At 34.6% G+C, this 22,594-nt stretch overlaps 1 protein-coding gene across 2 annotated transcripts in view; it reads right to left on the reverse strand.

The window, feature by feature from the left end:
* The window catches only part of LOC121414984 (gamma-aminobutyric acid receptor subunit beta-2-like), a 43,352-nt gene extending 25,953 nt beyond the window's left edge, over positions 1–17,399 (reverse strand). For both annotated transcript variants that reach the window (XM_041608034.1, XM_041608029.1), the window contains exons 1-2: positions 17,179–17,399; positions 12,187–12,269 (exon numbers count right to left, since the gene is read on the reverse strand). In XM_041608034.1, coding sequence (XP_041463968.1) covers positions 12,187–12,269; positions 17,179–17,384 — 289 coding nt within the window. In that variant the 5' untranslated portion in view covers positions 17,385–17,399. The remainder of the gene's footprint in view (positions 1–12,186; positions 12,270–17,178) is intronic.
* Positions 17,400–22,594: the final 5,195 nt, after the last annotated feature.

Below are 22,594 nucleotides of genomic sequence, written 5' to 3' on the forward strand. Positions count from 1 at the left end.
AAACTAGTGTATAAGTCCAAAGTCTCTTTTCCAGACCCAGTTAATTCAAAAATTACAATATCAGTTCAAAGTCTTTTTTCCAGACCCAGTTGTTTAAAAAATTATTGTATAAGTCCAAAGTCTTTTTTTCCAGACCCGGTTGATTGAAAAATTATAATATCAGTCCAAAGTCTTTTTTTCCAGACCCAGTTAATTGAAAAATTATAATATCAGTCCAAAGTCTTTTTTCCAGACCCAGTTAATTAAAAAATGATTATATAAGCCCAGTCTTTTTTTCCAGACCCAGTTAATTAAAAAAATTATTATATAAGTCCAAAGTCTTTTTTTCCAGACCCAGTTAATTAAACAATTATAATATTCAGTTCAAAGTCTTTTTTTCCATACCTGGTTGTTTAAAAAATTATTATATAAGTCCAAAGTCTTTTTTCCATACCCGGTTAATTAGAAAATTATAATATTTAGTTCAAAGTCTTTTTTTCCATACCTGGTTGTTTAAAAAATTATTATATAAGTCCAAAGTCTTTTTTCCATACCCGGTTAATTAAAAAATTAAAATATCAGTCCAAAGTCTTTTTTCCAGACCTGTTTATTTCAAAAATTATAATATAGGTCCAAACTAACATACGATAATGATATTCTAGTGGAATAAAATGAGAATCAACATAGTCTTTTCTCCATACCCAGTTATTTAAAACTGGTGGAATCAGGCAAAAAGTAACCCAACCCTCTTATTAATGTTTAATAACATGAAAATATAGCATAGTCTTTCATCCAGACCCAGATCTTTCAAATAACACATGATGAATAATAATAATAAATTAGTAATAATAAAAAAAAGCAAACAAAGACTCACGATCCTATTTATGTTGAGTAACATGGAAATATAGTGTGGTCTTTCCTCCAGACCCAGTTATAAAAATCATAAAAAACTCAACAACAACCAACAACAAAACAAAGACCCTGTAATCTTATCAACATTGAATAGCATGGAAATATGGTGTAGTCTTTCTCCAGACCCAATTATTTCAAAATAACAAAAATTATTTTAAAAAAGAACAATATAATCTAAGCTCCAACTATCCTTCAAACTAATAACCTTCAATAAATAAAAGTTTAGAGAGTTTTCTTTATTCCAGACCTTGTCATTTTGAAATGTAAAATAAATGAAATCTTCATAACTAAGACTCAATCTTATTCTCGTGCCTGTTCAACATGAATAAGATGATTGTGATGTTCAGCTGGCTAAGATGCAGTGCTTCCACGGTTAGTGTCGGATAAAATGGGACTTGTCTTGTCGGATTAAACGTCAGACAACTCCTTTCATGAAATGCTCCCCGGGCTCTAAGTTTTGATGGTTTTTATTAATTATAAATTTCTTTGCCTGGAAGAAAAAGTGAATGTTTAAATACATTATATATTACAGGATCTTAGGCTGTAAGAGGGTTTTACTTTTAAATGTTTGTTTTGTTGTTCTGTTTTTTTTTAATAAGCTGGTCTGGTCAAATTAAGTATGCGTTATCACGAGGGTTTTATAGTTTGGAAGATGTTGGTCTCTAAGTTTTAACATTAATGTTTCGCTTAATTTGTATTTTTAAGAGAACTGGGTGAGGAGTAAAGACATTACTCTAAGCCCAAGCATTTATACTGGGTTTAATTTTGAAGATTGGTCTTAGCTGTGATTTTTTTTCAATATTTGTTTATCTTTTAAATAACTGGGTCTTGAAGAAAGACTAAGTATAATACTCGTCTTATTCCACAAGAATGAGAATATGACAAAGTCTAATGTTTTTAAGATTGTTTAAATCATTTTTAAATGACTGGGTCTGGAATAAAGACAACGCTCTAAACATGTGCTTTTCTACATGCATGGTCTTAATTTGGAGGATTGTTGGTTCTTAGATTCGTTGTTGGGGGTTGGGTTTTATTGATTTTTTATTCTTGAAATAATTGTGTCTGGAGGAAAGTTGATCTTCGACAATTGGTCTTCGTGTTATTCCACAGTAATCAGATTATTGGGTCTTCGTTTTAGAATATTTGTAAAAACTATTTCATTTTTTTTGAAATAATAACCAAGTCTGGAGGAAGGATGTTAATTTGCTTTACCCATGTAGTCCAGGATAGAAGAGGCATAACCTTGTTTTTTATATATACAATATTTTTTGATGGTTTCTTGTCAATTCGAGGGTGCTGATTACGAATCTGAATGATGCCACTCGTGTAACCTTGAGCAATTTCCGCAAATTGGCAAAATCCAATATGGCCGCCAAAATATGCAAATACCCATGAAAATCATAAAAGTGTACGCACATTGGCTGTGAAATGCATGCAATTGTATGGCAGGAGTGAAATACAATCTTAAAAAACAATTTTTAACAAAATATTTATTTTCCTGATATTCAAAATGGCCGCCATAGGTCATTGTATACCTTATTCTGTACAATATGAATAAGGAAAACTAATTTTCACAAAAATGAGCACTAAACTGCAAAAAATCGCGATGTATGAACGAAGTAATATATGCAAATCATCATTACTAACGAGATATATCAATTTTAATGTCATATATGGGAAAATTGCTGTATTTTGATATCTAAAATAGCCGCCATTGGCCCAAACAGTATTGCGTACAATGGCAATGGGGGCCAAAAAAAATTCACAAGAGTGATCACTAAAATGCTTATTTTGAAGATTAAACAGGTGGAATACTGACTATAAACATAACTATTAACGACATATATGATTAATATGCCATGTATGTGGTGAATGTTGTATTTTGATATTGAAAATGGCTGCCAAAGGCCGTATCATGCACAATGAGAAATGGGAGAAAAGAAATCACAAGAGTGAGCGCTAAAATGCATATACTGTATATGTAATAAATTGATTGGACACTGTCTAAAAACGTATTTTCTAACGAAATGTATCATTCAGGTTTCAAGTTTGTGAAACCTTTCGAACAAATAGACCTGTGTAGAAACAGAAAAATCAAAGAATAAAAATACAGAAAGTTTGAGAAAAATCGGACAAATAATGAAAAAGTTATGAGCATTTGAATATTGCAATCACTAATGTTATGGAGATCCTCCCATTGGCAATGCGACAAGGATGTGTGACACTGATGAACAACTTTCCCTTTGGTGGACTATAAAATACCCTCAAAATGTCTCTTTTTGCTTTTTCTAATGATGATACAAACTCTTTATCCATGATGTATTTTTAAAAAAATATGTAATACATGCCCTCATGTAGAAAGAACACATGATCTATGGATAGATGTGATAAAGGAGGCAATTCAAGTGAAATATATACTAAAGTAATGGGGAGATTTGTTCTGTTTTCACACAAGCTATCTTGTTCGAATGGTTTCATTTTCCTTTAAATACTGTATTTCTACTTTCAAAATGGCCGCCATCGACATTAACCGTATCATGTACATTGCAAAGTGGGAAACCAATATTCACAGGAGTGAGCACCATTAATGCACGTAAATAGTGATCTATGAGTAAAATATTGTCTGAAAGCATAATTTTTATTAAGATATATCATTTATTCTGCCAGTTAGGTGATAAATACGGTTATTTTAAAGTCAAAATGGCCGCTACAGTCCCTTACGGTATTATACACAATATGAATGGGAACAAATCATTTGAACAGAATTTGGCTTTGCTTGGTCAAAGGGTGATGTATGAGTGGAATGATGTCTGGAAACATGATTTATAACAAAATATATCATATCTTATGTAATTTAGGTGATAAATACTGTATTTCAACATTCAAAATCGCTGTCATAGCCCTTTTTGTGAACATTATTTGTCTCAACCCAAATTGTATATTATACGATAAGTGCCTATGGTGGCCATTTTCAATTTAAAAATGCAGCATTTATCACCTTAATTATCGTTAGAAACCATGGTTTTAGACAATAATTCACCTTTTCATCACAATTCACAATTATACGCAATATTGAGAGTCAAGCAAAGCCAAATTTTGTCAAAATCATATGTCCCATGTTTCAATGTACACAGTACTTTTAGGACCAATGGCAGCCATTTTGGATTTCAAAGTACAGGATTTATTACCTCCATGTCCACGACCCATATGTGATGTATTTAGTTAGAAATAATGTCTTTACTCGTACATCACAGTTATATGCATTTTATGATTCTCACTCTTGTGAAAATTAGTTTCCCTGTTCGCATGTTACATAATTTAGTTAGGGCTTGTACAGGTTATTTTGAATGTCAAAATACAGGATTTATCACCTATATGGAAGATAAATGCGATGATAAAAAAAAATGTTTTCAAATAACGTTTTACTCATACAACAGGATTATATGGATGTCTAGTCAAGCAAATCCAAATTCTTACAAAATTGTATGTCCCAATTCACATCGTAGATAATATTGTTATGGCCTATAGGGGCCATTTTGAATCTCATAATACAGTATTTATCTCATGAATGACAAAAGAAGTGATATGTCTTGATGTGAAACATGTTGTCAGACAATATTTTACTCATAGATCCCAATTACATGCATTTTATGTTTCTTACTCGTGTGAAAATTAGTTTCTCCATTCGCATTGTACATGATGAATATCGGGGCTATGGCGGCCATTTTGAATGTCAAAATACAGCATTTATCACATAAATGGCATATTTACAATTATGTTTTTAGTCATTATTCCACGCGTATATCTCAACAGTATGCATTTTAATGCTCAATCTTGTCATTATTTTTGCCCCGGCCATTGCCATTGTACATAATACTCTTTGGGCCAGTGGCAGCGATTTTAGATATCGAAATACAGCAATGCTCCCATATTTGACATAATAAATAATATATCTAATTAGTAATGATGATTTGCTTCTATAACTTCATTCATACATCGCGATTTTTGCAGTTTAATGCTCATTTTTGTGAAAATTAGTTTTCCCTATTCATATCGTATATGATAGTGTATACAATGGCCTATGGCGGCCATTTTGAATATCAGGAAAATAAATATTTTGTCAAAAATTATTTTTTAAGATTGTATTTCACTCCTGCCACACAATATCATGCATTTCACAGGCAATGTGCGGACAATTTTATTATTTTCATGGGTAACTTGCATATTTTTGCGGCCATATTGGATTTTGCCAATTTGCGGAAAATGCTCAAGGTTACACGAGTGGCATCATCCAGATTCGTAATAAGCACCCTCGAATTGACAAGAAACCATCAAAAAATATTGTATATATAAAAAGACACGGTTTGGTCAACTTTCTATGGGGCCTATCCTGGACTAATGCACTATTGCAATGTTTTGTTGGGGTCTTAGTATTATTAAAAAAACTGGGTGTGGGGTAAAGACATATTTCTTTACTGGGTGTAACTGTGGACGATTGGTCTTAGATTTGAAGTTTTGTAAATTAATTTTTTAAATAGCCGAGTATCATCGGAGAAAAGAGTACGTTTTAAAACTTGCGTTATTCCACAAGAATAAGAATATGATAGGGTCTTATGTTAGAAGATTTTTTTTGCGTATTTGTTTTAATGATTAGGTCTGGACTAAAGATAACGCTCTAAACTTCTTTTTAAAACATTTCTTAGGTTGAAGGATTGTTTGGTCTTAGATTTTGATTGTTTTATTATTTCTATTGGCGTAATTTTGAAAAATAAAACTGGGTCGGGCTGAAAGACTACGCTACATGTATAAGTCCATGTTATCCAGCATTAATAAGATTATGGGGTCTTTATACTGTTTTGAAAATGTACATGTAATTCATAATTTTGAATAACTGGGTCTGGAGGAAAGACTATGCTATATTTTCATGGAATTCAACATAACCAAGAGTGGAGGATCTTTTTTTCAATCATTTCTTATTTTGAAATAATCTGGTCTGGATGAATGTCTACACTTTATTTTCATGTTATTCAACATCAATAGATTGTGTGGTCTTTTTTAAAAGATTTGATGAATGTTTTAAATGACCCGGAGAAATGTCTTTGCGCTATATGAATGCATTAATATAGTGTTTAGTTTTTAGTTTTAAGTAACCGGGTCCAGAGAAAAGACTTTGCATTTTTGTGCTACATGAACGCTTACTATAGGGTTTAGTTTTTAGTTTTAAGTAACCAGGTCAAGATTACGCTTGATTCTCAATTTACTCTTAGTGCATATGTTCACAATAATACACCAAATAAGTTGAAACAACTACAGACATTAATTCCACCAGTCTTCATTAAATGGGTCTGGAAAGAAGACTAGGCTCGGTTCTCATTTTTATTCCACTGGAATATCATTATCGTATCTTACTTTGGACTTATATTATAATTTTTGAAATACCCGGGTCTGAAAAAAGACTTTGGACATATCGTATAATTTGTTTACAACTGGGTCTGGAAAAAAGACTTTGGACTTATATTTCAATTTTTGAATTAACTGGGACTGAAAAAAGACTACGTTTGATTCTCAATTTACTCTAAGCGCATGTATTCACAATAATACACCAAATACGTTGAAACAACTACAGACATTAATTCCACCAGTCTTCATTAACTGGGTCTGGAGAAAAGACTAAGCTCGATTCTCATTTTTATTCCACTGGAATATCATTATCGTATCTTAGTTTGGACTTATATTATAATTTTTGAAATACCTGGGTCTGAAAAGACTTTGGACATATCGTATAATTTGTTTACAACTGGGTCTGGAAAAAAGACTTTGGACTTATATTTCAATTTTTGAATTAACCGGGTCTGGAAAAAAGACTTTGCACTTATATTTCAATTTTTGAATTAACCGGGTCTGGAAAAAAGACTACATTTGATTTTTAATTTACTCTTAGCGCATGTATTCACAATAATACACCAAATAAGTTGGGTCTGGAGAAAAGACTAAGCTCGATTCTCATTTTTATTCCACTGGAATATAATTATTGTATCATAGTTTGGACTTATATTATAATTTTTGAAATACCTAGGTCTGAAAAAAGACTTTGGACATATCGTATAATTTGTTTACAACTGGGTCTGGAAAAAAGACTTTGCACTTATATTTCAATTTTTGAATTAACCGGGTCTGGAAAAAAAGACTACGTTTGATTCTCAATTTACTCTTAGCGCATGTATTCACAATAATACACCAAATAAGTTTAAACAACTACAGACATTAATTCCACCAGTCTTCATTAACTGGGTCTGGAGAAAAGACTAAGCTCGATTCTCATTTTTATTCCACCGGAATATCATTATCGTATCATAGTTTGGACTTATATTATAATTTTTGAAATACCTAGGTCTGAAAAAAGACTTTGGACATATCGTATAATTTGTTTACAACTGGGTCTGGAAAAAAAGACTTTGGACTTATATTTCAATTTTTGAATTAACCAGGTCTGGAAAAAAGACTTTGCAATTATATTTCAATTTTGGAATTAACTGGGTCTGGAAAAAAAGACTACGTTTGATTCTCAATTTACTCTTAGCGCATGTATTCACAATAATACACCGAATAAGTTGAAACAACTACAGACATTAATTCCACCAGTCTTCATTAACTGGGTCTGGAGAAAAAACTAAGCTCGATTCTCATTTTTATTCCACTGGAATATCATTATCGTATCTTAGTTTGGACTTATATTATAATTTTTGAAATACCTGGGTCTGAAAAAAGACTTTGGACTTGTATCATAATTTTTTAAACATCCGGGTCTGGAAAAAAGACTTTGGACTTATATAATAGTTTTTTAAACAACCTGGTCTGGAAAAAGACTTTGGACTTATCTCCAACAAAGACTTTGCACTTTGTGCTATATGAACGCATTACTTTAGGATTTTAGTTTAGAACGGATTCGCCAAAAATCCCTTCAAATTTATTACATTTGTGGGTAAAGTCATTATTACATTTGTGGGCGATCAAAAATTATTTGTGGGTGAAATTATTACATTTGTGGGTAAAGTGTTATTAAATTTGTGGGCGTTATTACATTTGTGGGTAAAGTGTTATTACATTTGTGGGCGTTATTACATTTGTGGGTGCAACACCCCCCCCCCCAAAAAAAAAAGGCTGTCACCCCAAATGTAAGGTCATTTCTACCAAAATAAGTTTGACAAGCAAAAAATGTTTTATTTCGATTTTGAATGATGTATTTCTTTCCATCATAAAAGACCAACAAGGCAAAAGCAATTTTGTGTCTCGCCCACTTATGAATATAACCAGAAATATCGTGATTTGAGAGGGCACGCAAGAGAATTATATCGAAATTTCATTGTGACATGACTGGGATGGAATAACACTTGTCATTAGAGCCTTGCACGTAAAATTTAGTGTTGACCTGAAAATGACCATTAACCTTACCATGTGACCTCCGACTGCAGCATAACATGCAGGTTCCCCAAGTCCATCTACCATTCAAGTTTGGTTGAAAAGTGACTTATTGTTACGGAATTAGGTGTCATAAGAGAGTCTTGCATGTAAACTTTAACGTTGTCCTGAAAATTACCTTTGACCTTACCCTGTGACCTCAGACTGCAGCATAACATGCAGGTCTTCCAAGTCCATCTACCATCCAAGTTTGGTTGAAAAGCGACATACGGTTGCGGAGTTAGATGTCATAAGAGAGTCTTGCATGTAAACTTCAAAGTTAACATGAAAATGACCTTTGACCTTACCATGTGACCTCCGACTGCAGCATAACATGCAGGTCTCTCAAGTCCATCTACCAACCAAGTTTGGTTGAAAGGCGACTTACGGTTGTGGAGTTATGTGTCATTACAGGTTTGTGACGGACGGACGACGGACGGACGACAGACGGACGACATTTGGATCCCTAAGTCTCGCCTCTGGTACGCGAGACAAAAATAGTAGAGGGACATTTGACATTGTGCCCACTACTATTTTGAGTAGGGGGACGCGACCCCCCCCCCCCTGGGATTTCCGCCCATGGTTGAAAGAGAAAGGATTTATTAGCTTAATTTTAAGTAATTAATCATGCCTTGCAAAGGCAAATGTGAAGGACAAAGAGCATTATTGTCGATGCTTTAAATGGGTTGTTTTTTCGTGTCCTTTTTTTCGTATCGATAAATTGATCAAAGTTTTGTCATAGGATTGGTATCGATCTAAATGAATAGAACTCACCTGTTTGTTCAAACAGTAGCATCACTTTTATGATATTTAAGATGGTAATGAAAAATAATCGGCGTAGAAATAAAGTGGTATGCATCTTTTCATCCTATTGTGGACGTTGTTAGAATAAAATTAAATGGTGACGATAAGGCGGTTATGGAGGAAAAAGAGGAGTATGAGCAGGAGGAGGAGAAAGAGGAGGAAAAGGAGGGGAACAGGAGGAGAAAGAGCAGGAGGTGAAGGAGGAAGAGCAGGAGGAGAAGGAGGAAGAGGGGGAAAAGGAGGAGGAGAAGAGCAGGAGAAGTAGGAAGACGAGGAGGAGAAAGAGAAGGAGGAGAAAGAGAAGGAGGAGGAGAAAGAGGAGGGAGAGAAGGAGGAAGAGGGGTAGAAGAGCGGGGGGGGGGGGAGGAGAAGGAGCAGGAGATGGAGAAAGGGCAGAAGGAAGAGGAGGAGCAGGAGGAAGAAGAGCAGGAGGGGTGATGAATACAACAATAAGAATAACAACTACTAGTATATCATGTTTTCTGAATTCCTTTGACCTGCCGAAATTCATAAATCATTGCATCTGATTGGCTAAGAGGGAATTGGCCATTGAAAATCACTGGTCATTCTTTTTTTCAATGTTATTAATTCATTTATTTTCAGCTCAATTTGCAAAATTATTGGGAAAAACATTGAGCATCGTAAATATTCTTCTTTCTTTATCACGAAATAGACCAGCATGAAGCCAAGCTTTTCGAAACGCTAGTCCCTGACATGCCTGAAACCCGTAACTTTTAGAAACAGTTGGTACTGATGCAAAAAAAATATATAAGAAAAACATGATATAGTAGACGTTAGATTTCAAAAAGACAGAAGAATTGTCATAAGTTACATAGAAAATTGTGAGCACTTCAGTACCAGAGGGAAGGATTCTAGATAATTATGAAGAATAAAGCAGGCGTGTAATCAGGGAGGGGCGGTGGAGGCGGTCGCCCTCGCCTCCCCCAAAAAAGCCCTCAAAAAAGAAAATGAAAAAGGCGGGAAAAGCGAAGGGAGAAAATTTTTGAAGGGTAAAGCTTTATTGTCTTTTCTTTTATTTTTGCCTAAAGAATAAAAATCTAAACGAGACGCTCTTGTCTCTATTTATATAATATTTTTTTTTGATATCGAAAATGCCTTTCCCCTTTGCTTCACAGACCCCTTTTCTACTCTATTTTAATAATAATAATAATATTCCGCATTTATATAGCGCTTAATACATCGGAACGACGTCTCTAAGCGGTTTACAGACATATTATTACCCCGGTCATCGGATCCTTGCATGCCCGCATACAATGTATGCACCTACTCCACTTCCTGGGGAGCATTCCAACAAGAGTTCCGAGACTCAATTGCTAGGCATACTACATATAGGCTTTCACATCCTACCGGGTACCCATTTAACACCTGGGTCGAGAGTGGCAAATTGTGGATTAACGCCTTGCCAAAGGACGCTAGGCCATGGTGGGATTCGAACACACGACCCTCTGATTATAAGGCGAGAGTCAGAACCGCTACACCACGGCGCTTTCTCCTCCCCGGCAATAGATCACGTGTTATTCTTGCCTGAAATTATAAAGTATACATTGGTATGAAATTGTTTTTTAAGCGCATAAACTGGCACAAAATTTCCGATCTTCTGGCCAGGACGGGTAAACACTACCACCTCTCCCCGAGTCCGGATAGTTCTGCTTTTCAGCAAACAATTTTTGGCATGTATCTGCTCAAGGGGGCAGGTATTAAATTCGCACCGTGTTATATGCAAAAGTACATTCGATGAAAGCCTATTCTTCTTCGCTGCACATCCATCTTCTGTCTTGTTTTGCGCCATCAATGTGAAACTATGACTATTTCTAAAGTTTCTTAACCATACAAAAGGAAGCGCTTGATATGAGCGAAATCACTTTTTTTTCTTCCAAAATAAATCAGAGGTTTCCGTGCTTTGCGTGAGTGGTAAGGAAACGTTGCTCTTCAAGCATGCATCATCTCTTTCACATTTTGAGTTCTTATTTCTTCGTAATCGAGTTAAATAATCTAAGAAATGACAACATAAGAGCATGCTAAGGTTTCAGAGAAATTTCAGACAATCGATTCCATTCGCGGGAAGGGATATTTCCTCCATGCATAGCTTACCTTTCTCATACTCTGTTTTGCAAGTGTAATGCGGCTAAATCTTTTGCTATCAAATCTGACCAAAGTAAGCATTTTACACTTCTGTTCTCAATTTTTATAAAACTTGGATGCGTGAAAAAACTTGGATGCACATTACAAATGAGGAAAACTATTTGGGGTGCTCATAATTTCTTTAAAATCAAGTTTTCTAATCTCAACATTTAAATCGATTAGATAAGGATACTAGAGACGCAACAGACGTCTTCTTTTGATTTGAATACTATGGGACATCGTATTCCTTCCTGCACCCTCCCACCTAGGGAGCGCGATCTGTAAGAATTGGCACTCTTCGCGTGCAATCCCCGTCCCTCCAAAACTAAATCCTGGCTACGCGGTTGGAATAAAGTCCAAAATAATTAGGTTTAATAAATAAGAAAAGGCAAATGATGAAGAGAGCGGCAAGGGATGGTGTTGTTTGATGGGAATATATTTCCCGGAAGGGATCTCAAGTAATACATCTGTGTAGTGGTAACATGCCCATTCAATAAATTTCTGCTATGTTTTGGCAGCAGCAGTTCTGTTGATAGCATGGTATCGCTGTATTTGAATCGGAATGCGAGGAAGCCTGACTACTATGTGTGGTATTTGTCGACGTCCTATATTTAAGAGCACGAAGCATGCATGATCGTTCATTATCCTTTGAGGTGGTTTACCAGAACAATACTATTTTTTATGATGTGATATAACTTTTAGTCATGGAACATAAAGATGTACTATAAAATTAACGTAATTACTTACCAAGAAAAAAAAAAGAAAACGGCCGAACTCAAAGCAAGCTCACCTCAGGGTTGCCATATATATATATATTATTGTATTCGTGACGCTCAATGGGAAAGTTTGGAATATTAAACAATTAAGACCGACATAAATCAGAGTACTTACAACTTTCAATTTCTAGAGAGCAGTTCTGTTCATCCATAGGGTAATGTACCAAATCCATATAGCACGAAGCAACAGTTGTTATCCTAATATCAAATTGAAAGTAAACATTTAAACATAATTAGACGATAGAAAGTAAATCTGAGAATGAAGAGGGACTTTACATTAAATTTTGTACAATATTTAAGAAAATTACATTTTCAGAGGCCCATCACAATAGCAAACTTGTTTTTAGACTGTTTACGCGTAGAGAAATCGCCCCTCACCCGACCCCTCACACACACACACACCCTCACCTTTAATATTTCACTCTGTCCTTCTCTCTGTACCACTAGCCCCGCCCCCCCCCCCCTCTCTCTCTCACTCTCTCGGAGGATTTCTCTTTCATACATTTTTATTTAACAAGTTACAACTCCCAATATACTGGACATGCATAAGACATGTTCTACAGTCATACGCTCTTTTCTGAATTATCTGACATAACTATAGTTGATTGTGTTAACATAAAGAGCCAATGGTAGAATGAAATTCATCGACCATCAATATGTATTAATAGAAAAAAACGCGTATAAGGCACAATGTTTGCAATCCCAAATATGTAAATATTGCTCAGCATTAGTGAATGAACACCTCACTTTTTCTTCTTTTTTAAAAAAAAATTCATAAGGAAATTTTCATATAGGGACTGGAGCATTAAATCAAACAAATAGCTACATGTCCATTCGATTCAAGCAACAATGGTTAGTTATTGATATTTGTATGTCTCTCTTTCTATTCTTCGTTTTCCTGCAATTCCGAACACAAAAATTTCACAGAACAGATGAAATCGAGAGCTGTGAGCACATAAAACCCAATGAAATTTCGACTAGTTTGGTTTACTCAGCGTACTTTACGTAAGTAAGAGAAAACCTTGGCCAGGTTTGTTTTACGGGCTGTGCAATACGATTCTATTCAGATACGAGCGAATGCAGACGATAGCCACAAACAGAATGAAAATAAAAATATCTTCCCGCCTTTTCTCACTTTTTTTTCTCTCTCTCTCTCTATTTCTCCATTCTCTTACCGTCATTCCCTCTTCACTCGAACTCCCCTCCTCTCGCTCCTTGGAGTTTGTTCACAAGGCCCCATATGTCCCTATGGGAACGTCGGTACAATATTTGAAGAATCATTGAAAAGGGGGGCGTTTATAGAGACTTAAATTTCGACGACTGATAAAGTACAGAGACTCTCGAAAGATGAAACCTTTCACGTGAATCGTGTTTGTAATTTAGACGAGGAAACGGTCTTTCTTTCCAATCTCGTCGGAAAGTCATCCATTTCTCTTTCTTCATATCCGTTTTCTTGCTCGTATGGGCATCGAATCGCCAAAATGAACAAAAGGGATGTTAATAGAGTCAAGATTGAAAAGATTAAAGGGACCTAAATCGCAGTGACTGTCCCTTCTTAAGTTATCTCGCTGGATGATCATGTGACTTATGGGGAGCTCTCATCTTAGTCATCTAACATGACATGGCTTTTCTTGAAAAGGGGAATATTAATTGAAGATTTTTATCTTCAAACAAGAGGATGGGGGTTTCTAAATTGCACGGTGTACAGCTATACACTGTAAAAAAATATGAACCAGTAGTTAATACTTAATGAATATAAGTAGAATTTATAATGTGTAATTATTTTTTTAAGTAGTTTTAACTTGTCTTTTAATTTACTTGATTTATTTAGGTTCAATATATATTTAAGAAAATTCACGTATTGCTGGCTTGCTTTGATTGAGTAAATTTAACTTAATTAGGCAAAGATGATTATTACTTTTACATTCCAGTTGAATGTACTTATATTTTGCAATTAATGCCTTATTTGAATAATGCATGAATATTCATTAGACATGTTAGAGCAAGTAAATGTTTGGGGTTATTTTTGATATCTGTCATATTTATTTGTGTTTGATTTTTTTTCCGATAAGGGTGTGCTAACTATTTTATTCTTTTGTTTAATCAAAGAAAGACCAACATTAAATAGCCATTAAGTAGAAAATTTCAGATGTGTTTTTAGGTTTTCGGAAAATGATTATACTGTTCCGACTGTTTTATTTGTAAGAATGAAACGATCGCATATAAATATCAAAGTAAATACCTAGTCATGTAACAGAGAAGTGAAAATGCACAAAGTCTAATATTTGGATAAAAGATGTCTTAAGATGAAATGATGCCAATAAAGTATAAGTGGGACGATGGGGAACGGACTTTCGAATAACGAAAGTTCACTCCCCCATTTGATTTTTTCAAACATTTTAGTGATTGTTTTACTAAATTGAACTAAGTTATGTAACTTAATTTTCTTGAGTGAAATGGATGCAAAGAAAATAAGTAAAGTTTACTGAACTGCCAAACTCATAAATACTTGAAGAAATTAAGGCAATCTGTTGAAACAAGTTTATTGAGTAATTTCAACTATTTTTTTTTACAGTGTAACGGCACAATGAGGAGAAAATCTTGAAGACACCAATGAGTTGATTGTTGTTGCGCATGCACACAGATCATATTCAGAGGCATACCCTCACACTATGTTTTCAAAAATAATCATTATTTTTATATATATCAAATTAAATGTGTATTGTATAACATATAAATCTTTTTCCATACATACTATGGGAGTAACCTGGATATATATGTATATATATATATTTTTTTTTTGGGGGGGAGTATTGTACATTAAATAATTTCTTATAGGCCTATTAATTATGTCAAATGATATTTCAATCACATCAATGATTTATCCACTGACTATTATATCCATCCTCTTAGACTCTCAAGGATTTAAAAAACCTTTGAGGACACTCAGTTCATGTTATTTTAATAATGCATAATGAATACAAAGAATGTATATCATTCTGGGGGCGTCAGGGTCTAGTGGTTATGACTCTCGTCTTTCAATATGAGGGACGTTGGTTCGAGTCCTAGTCATGGCCTTCAACAAGAAATTTTTCCACACTGTGCTGCATTTAACCCAGGTGATGTGAATGGGTACCCGGTATCCTCTGAAGCTGTATAGCGCCTATAGGTAGCAGAGCTAAAGCCGGGTTAATGATAATAGCAGGTGGCTGTTTCATAAAGCTGTTCGTAAGTTAAGGCGACTTTAAGAACAACTGGTGATCATTTCTTGTGGAAAATGATATTTATTGGCGATGGTTATGCGCGTAAGACAGGTTCACAAGTCGCTCGTATCTTAAAGGACAAGTCCACCCCAACAAAAACTTGATTTGAATAAAAAGATAATAATTCAACAAGCATAACACTGAAAATTTCATCAAAATCGGATGTAAAATAAGAAAGACATGGCATTTAGAATTTCGCTTATTTTCAACAAAATAGTTATATGAACGAGCCAGTTACATCCAAATGAGAGAGTTGATGACATCACTCACTCACTATTTCTTTTGTAATTATTATATGAAATATTTTCATTTTCTCGTCATTGTCATGTGGAATGAAGTTTCATTCCTCCCTGAACACATGGAATTCCATTATTTTAACATTTTGTGCTTCAGGAGGTCCTAATCGTCAAATTCGTAAAAATTGAAATATTGTATAATTCAAACTATAAAAAACAAAAGAAATGGTGAGTGAGTGACATCATCGACTCTCTCATTTGGATGTTACTGGTTCGTTCATATAACTATTTTGTTGAAATAAGCGAAACTTTGAAATGTCATAACTTTCTTATTTTACATCCGATTTTGATGAAATTTTCAGCATTGTGCTTGTCTGATTTTTCTCTATTGATTTAAATCAACATTTTTCTGGAGTGGACTTGACCTTTAAGAACAGCTTTATGAAACGGCCCCCATGGCCCTCTGGGAGAACTGTTTTCGGAACTGAAATGGCTACACGGGATAATATGTTATTATTATAATTGTTATTATTATTATTACAATTATTCATTTATTTATCTATTATTGTTGTCGTTATTATTATTATCATCATTCTTTTTATCATCATCATAGCTTAATCAATTAATCTACTTTATAATTCACCTAAAACTCTGTAAATTACAATAAATAAGATATACTGATCTAATTACATGATATTGGAAACCCATTTCAACTATTACGCAAATATATTACTCGATTTGAATCAAACACAAATGTCGCAGTAATATCAGTTAAAACAGACTTTAGACCTTGTTTATTTTCAATGATATACCCTCGGTCAATACATACAGTAAATTTTGTTGCCTTAATTGTGAAATATTGCATAATGTGACTTCCAATTAGTTTGCCCTGTCCATGAACTCGTCCAAAATGATTTAATTGAGTTATATGGATAGCTGAACAATTAATATTTATGTATTTACACTGCTCATGGACAGGAAGCTATGATATGATAGGTAGCACGTTCTTGAAGGTACGGGCCACACATGAAGGTTATATAGCAAGGTGATGAACGTAATAATGGGCAGCAATATCATTTTGTACTTACGTCATACCACTCTTCAACATCATTCTACTGACGCATAATATTTTATGATGAACTAAAACTGATATGTTACATCAGAAGTACATCAAATCGTATATACAGGCCTTTGTTCAAAAACAACACAAAAATGAAAAGACAATTTAGTTTCACTTCCCTCAACCAGAGTAGTGTTTAATCATGCGCTCCTTTGCAACAGTGTCATTCGATAAAGTTGAAATTGCCAATTATCAATAAGAATCTTAAAAAAAATTGTAATTGATCTGAATTTTTTTTGCAACTTGTCGCAAAAGTAATAACGACTGTCATTTCACAGAGAACATACATCATTGATGAAAGTCAATGACAACCACACCACTGAAACCAATAACTAGTATATAGAACGATCAAAGGCATGACATTGTTGCCAATGGCATAGGAATATGTTAAGATATTTTCGTATCAAAGGAGAGGCGTATTATTTTTTCGCATTTTTCTTATTTTCTTTTGTTTAGAATTATCTAGTCATATTCATGAAGTTGCTTACCTCATGCCGTATGTGATGGTACCGTCGTAGTGAAATCGAAGTAATCTGTTTGTGACTGTGACGTCATGAACGAACGAACGCTTGTCGTTAGGGAAGTAAGTATCCGGTACCCAGATGCTGTCTGCTAGTCGGCCGTTGAGGGAGACATTTCCAAGACAAGGATCGTACGACAATCTTTCATCTTTCCAGTGCTGTCTGAAGTACATCGTTAATGTGTAATCCTGTTACGAAAACCAAAAATAGAGTCGGTTATAAATTGAAAATCCACCTTTTTGTCGAAAAAAAGCCATCTACAAAGAAGTGACATGAATATGCAATCAATGATCCAGACTATTTTTAATGATGCTGCAACTGTGGTACAGTCAGAACAATGAAACCGTCTCCAAACTGACCAATGGTGTGTCATTTCTAAAGCCCCTTTTACACCTTCACGGAAGCAACACGGATCATCCCGGATTGTCAATACGGGGTCATCCGTGTACAGTCCGGGACTACCGTGTACACTCCGGCTACTCATCCGGCGCCATCCTTGATGTACCGGCATGTCCGGGAGAAAAATTGAACATGTTCAATTTTTCATCCCGGAGTACACGGACTGATAATCATCCGTGTTCATCCTTGTAGCCTCCTTGTACATACCGAATGCATCCGGGAGACTCCTTGTAAGAACCGGGTGATCCTTGTTGATACCGGCTTTATCCGGGGTCAAATGTTTGTATTGTCTGCGTACATGAACAATAGTCCGTATTCATAACCAAGCACGAGCATGCTCCAGATGCTGCAAAAAGGGACAAAACTTCATTCTAGCCAGTACAGAATGTGAGCAACCGTGAAGGTCCGTGTAAAGACCCAGTGACATCCGTGATCATCCGGGTATTCCGTGTTGGCTCCGGGAGCATATCATACAGGATCCCTATTGCTACCTTGCCTATCCTTGTAGATTCCGTACTTTTCCGTACATATCCGTGTTACTAACCAGTTAACTCCGTACTCACTCCGGGAATGCTAGGAAAATACAAATTTGGCACCCCGGATCATCACGGACTGAGATCCGTGATGATCCGTGTTGCATCCGTGAAGGTGTAAAAGGGGCTTAATATCGTAAATAACTTTGATCGGTCAGTGGACATCTTCGTTGATATGACTGTGGTATACATGCTCACTCTTCTTAATCTACATACGAGGCCAAAATATATAAATGATCGTTCCGAAACACAATTTAAGCGGTGTTTGAAGTAATATTCAGTCATATACCTCTGTTTTTTCTCAAAACGGGTACACATGTTTTTTTCTTTCTCTCTCTTCCAATACACCCTACTCGGGGCATTTTGGGTTAGAATTCACTCAATTGACCTTAAAATGATAAATAAACTAAAATAGTTGCTTTCCGTTTATATGTTACAAATTAAATTCTAGCTTCATGTCGTTTTTTTCCTTTTATTATACGATATAAAAATCTCTATTGTAAAATTTATAACGCAGAAAACCAGGGATATGAAAAAAACCTAGCGTTCCAACAAAAATGTTTGTTTGAGTGCATCATACATCAATGAAACTAGTGACGTACATCATGTACATGGAACCATAATGTTCGCATTATACCCACACTTCAGATGAGAAAGGACAACGGCTCATATGATGTTCAGCCATTTTAATTCCCCATTGTTAGACTAAACAATCTCGACCTTTTGGTCTTCGAGATTGATGTCCAATCTTTTCTCGGTAAAATATATAACGGGCCATCTTGTTTAATGAAGAGAAGAGTGGCACCTGTCTGAGTGCAAGGGAGATAGGATCAAGGGATGCGAAAATACAGTGCGTCCCACAAAAAACGAAACAGAGATTTAGAGATGATTTATCATAACTTAAAGGAAAAGTCCACCCCAACAAAAATTTGATTTGAATAAAAAGAGAAAAAATTAAACAAGCATAACACTGAAAATTCCATCAAAATCGGATGTAAAATAAGAAAGTTATGACATTTTAAAGTTTCGCTTCATTTCACAAAACAGTGATATTCACATCTCGGTCGGTATGCAAATGAGGGAACTAATGACATCACTCACTCACTATTTCTTTTGTATTTTATTATATTAAATATGAAATATTTTTATTTTCTCGTCATTGTCATGTGAAATGAAGTTTCATTCCTCCCTGAACACGTGGAAATCCATTATTTTAACATTTTGTACTTCAGGCAAGGAGGTCCTAATCATCAAATTCTTAAAAATTGAAATATTGTATAATTCAAACAATAAAAAAAACAAAAGAAATAGTGAGTGAGTGACGTCATCAACTCTCATTTGGATGTAACAGGCTTGTTCATATAACTATTTTGTTAAAAATAAGCCAAACTTTGAAATGTCATAACTTTCATATATTTCATCCGATTTTGATGAAATTTTCAGCATTGTGTTTGTCTGATTTTTCTCTATTGATTCAAATCAACATTTTTCTGAGGTGTACTTGACCTTTAATCACAAATAAAATAAACAGATGACATATCATTGTAAAGCTTAGAATCTCCTCTTTCATCTGAAAGTACTTAAATTATTTTCCATTTACGCATGAGTGAGCAAAAACAATTTGAAAAGGGGATACCAAAAAGTCACTTGGCGAGCCGTATCTCGGTTTTAAAAAGAAAACCGATTTTTTAAAAAAGTTCAATATCTATTCTATAATTTGATACCTCAATTACACAAAATGGTCAAGAAATGATAAAGTTCTGGTTATTTAAAATAAAGCTTGAATTTCAATAATTTCATAAAATGAGGAGGTTTTACAGGCTAGCGTTCAAAGTCACTTGACACTCCGTTTTGTTGACGATCAGCCATGCATTAAGTCTTTTGTTACTCTGCGTTAGCTTCTGTGGGAAACCAGTGAAAACATGTTTATTTAATGCAATTATTGAAATACAAGTATTGTTTCGAGGGATCATAACTTTTTTACTTCTTGACCATTTTCTGTAATTAAGGTATCAAATTAAAGAGCAGATATTGAACTTTTTAGTCATATGATATTCTTTTTGAAATTCAAATACCCCCCGCCAAATGAGTTTTTGGCAACCTATCTTCGAATTGTTTTTGTTCACTCATGCGTGAATGAGAAATAATCTTAATAATTCTAGATGAAAGAGGAGATTCTAAGCTTTAAAATGGTAGGTCATTTGTCTATTGTATTTATGATTAAGTTATGATAAATCATCTCCAAATCTCGGTTTCGTTTTTTCTGGGACGCACTGTATATTGGTCTCTAAATAAAGGTCAATTGCCTATTCTCCTATTGCCAACTCGTCTACTCACCACATGGTCTATACTTTCATTTAGTCTAATACCATTCCGTCCATCAACATTTCGTCTAACAACAATTTGGTCCAATACCCATATGGTCATTTCATCACTTCGTCTAATCACCATTTCGTCTATGACCATTCGTCTCATTACCAGTTGGTCTAATTTTCATTTCATTTCCATTCATTTTGCACATTAACACTAAGTCCAATTTGGTTTATGGACTAAATGGCTATTGTACCAACTGGTTAATAGACGAAATGGTGAGGGAACGAAATGGCAATTAGACCACGTGGATAGTAGACGAACCGATGGTTGACCAAATGATAATATTCGAGTTGTCAATTGGACGAATCGGCATTAGACGAATTGGAAATAACCCCAAATAAATAACTCCAATATAGTAAATATTTGTTGTTTTATATGGACGATGTTCATAGTTCATGAAGAAACATTTTAATATTAATTCAGTCACTGAAACCATCAACATTTATAAGAAGTCATGTGACCAGCAGTAGATTCTATATCGTGTTTAATTCTCGAGATCATCATCGTAATCGTAGACCTTAATAAGCTATTGCTACAACAGTACGAAGCGTTCCTCAATGACTTATTTATTTATCCATTCATTCATTTATGTATCTATCTATTTATTTATCTATTTAATTGTTTGTTAGTTTATTTGTTTTCTTTATTTCATACTGCATGGTAGGCCTGTTCAGTTACGCAAATTTGCTCTCCAAAGGCGCCCGTCAGTTTAACAAATAACTCAACATCATAGCAATTCAATGTATGTAACACAAAATTATTAGAAAGTAAAAACAGAATACATCATATACATTTAGAGTGAATTCACAAGTTATGGAATCATAACATCAAGTTATTCAGTGTAATTACATGTATAAGAGTCAGAATTTTAATGATTTACAGATGAAGACGACAGCAACATATTCAAAAGATTTTCTTTTATAATCTGTCCTTGGACAGGGTATTTAAAGGGGGCATTGGTCAGAATATTGAGTTTTATAAGTTACGTTACGTTTACAGATAAGTGGTCCTAAATAGGCTGGGGCTAAATCGTTTATTTTGAAAGCAAGAACACAAAATTGATATTTAATACGTTCATCCAATGTTCAGTTTGCCATTTGAGTGTAGACAACAAGTCATGTTGGGGATTAAGATTTATTTTTGTTGGTTTTTGCACAGCATCCCCAAGATGTATACAACAATAATCAATGTAAGGTAAAATCATGCCAAAATATAAATTCTTTATTCTTTTTCTGTAGTAGTGGGAAAAATTTTCCTTGATTATTGTGAAGTATCTGTATGCTGAAGTTTATCGAAAAAAATCTTTAACATGCTCGTGTTATACGAATCACAATGAGAGTGACGACGAATATTTTATATTCCTGTATAATTATTTTGTTTGGGTCAATAGTATGACAACATCAATATCAATAGCAAATGACCACAAACTTTCATGAATAGCATTTGGGCTCTTTAAGTCTTCACTAGAAGAAAATTATGTTCAGCATCAAATAGAAGATCGGAAGTATGTTTTTTCTATCCCAGCTGTGTGGTGCGTAAAACTACCTTGTTTATTTGATTTGGACGACTTCACGTTTCTTTAACAAGAACTTAATTCGTGTTCTATTTCCTAAGAACAATTGGTATCCAGCAGCTGATTTAACATTCTCTCTGATTTCAACACCACCCAGTCGTCATGCAAAAATAATCAAACTCTTAAAGGATTCTTGTGGATCATGAAATGGGAAAGAATCCGCATAATGACCGAAAATCGTCAGGTTGTGCAAGTGAAGAGCTGTACCACAATCCCCGTGCCTTCAGGATTCCCAAATCAAATCATTCTTGACATGCTCAAAGACATTTCAATTACAACCTGGGAAGGACTAACGCCATGTTTCTACCAAAGATCACGGCCACATCAAGTGTTAATGAGTCCCCTACAAATGATCATGTAAACACGTCAAGGTCGTTACTGTCAAGAATCAATGATGATCACCTGGTGACTCATTAACAATGTCACCTGTATACGTCAAGTGCAGTATCCAGGTTAATTCATTAGACCGGTGTTCAATGCGGCACCCTTTCTCTGAACTGAGACA

Source organism: Lytechinus variegatus, chromosome 1 (genome assembly GCF_018143015.1).
Source record: "Lytechinus variegatus isolate NC3 chromosome 1, Lvar_3.0, whole genome shotgun sequence".
In the NCBI taxonomy this organism is placed as follows: Eukaryota; Metazoa; Echinodermata; class Echinoidea; order Temnopleuroida; family Toxopneustidae; genus Lytechinus; species Lytechinus variegatus.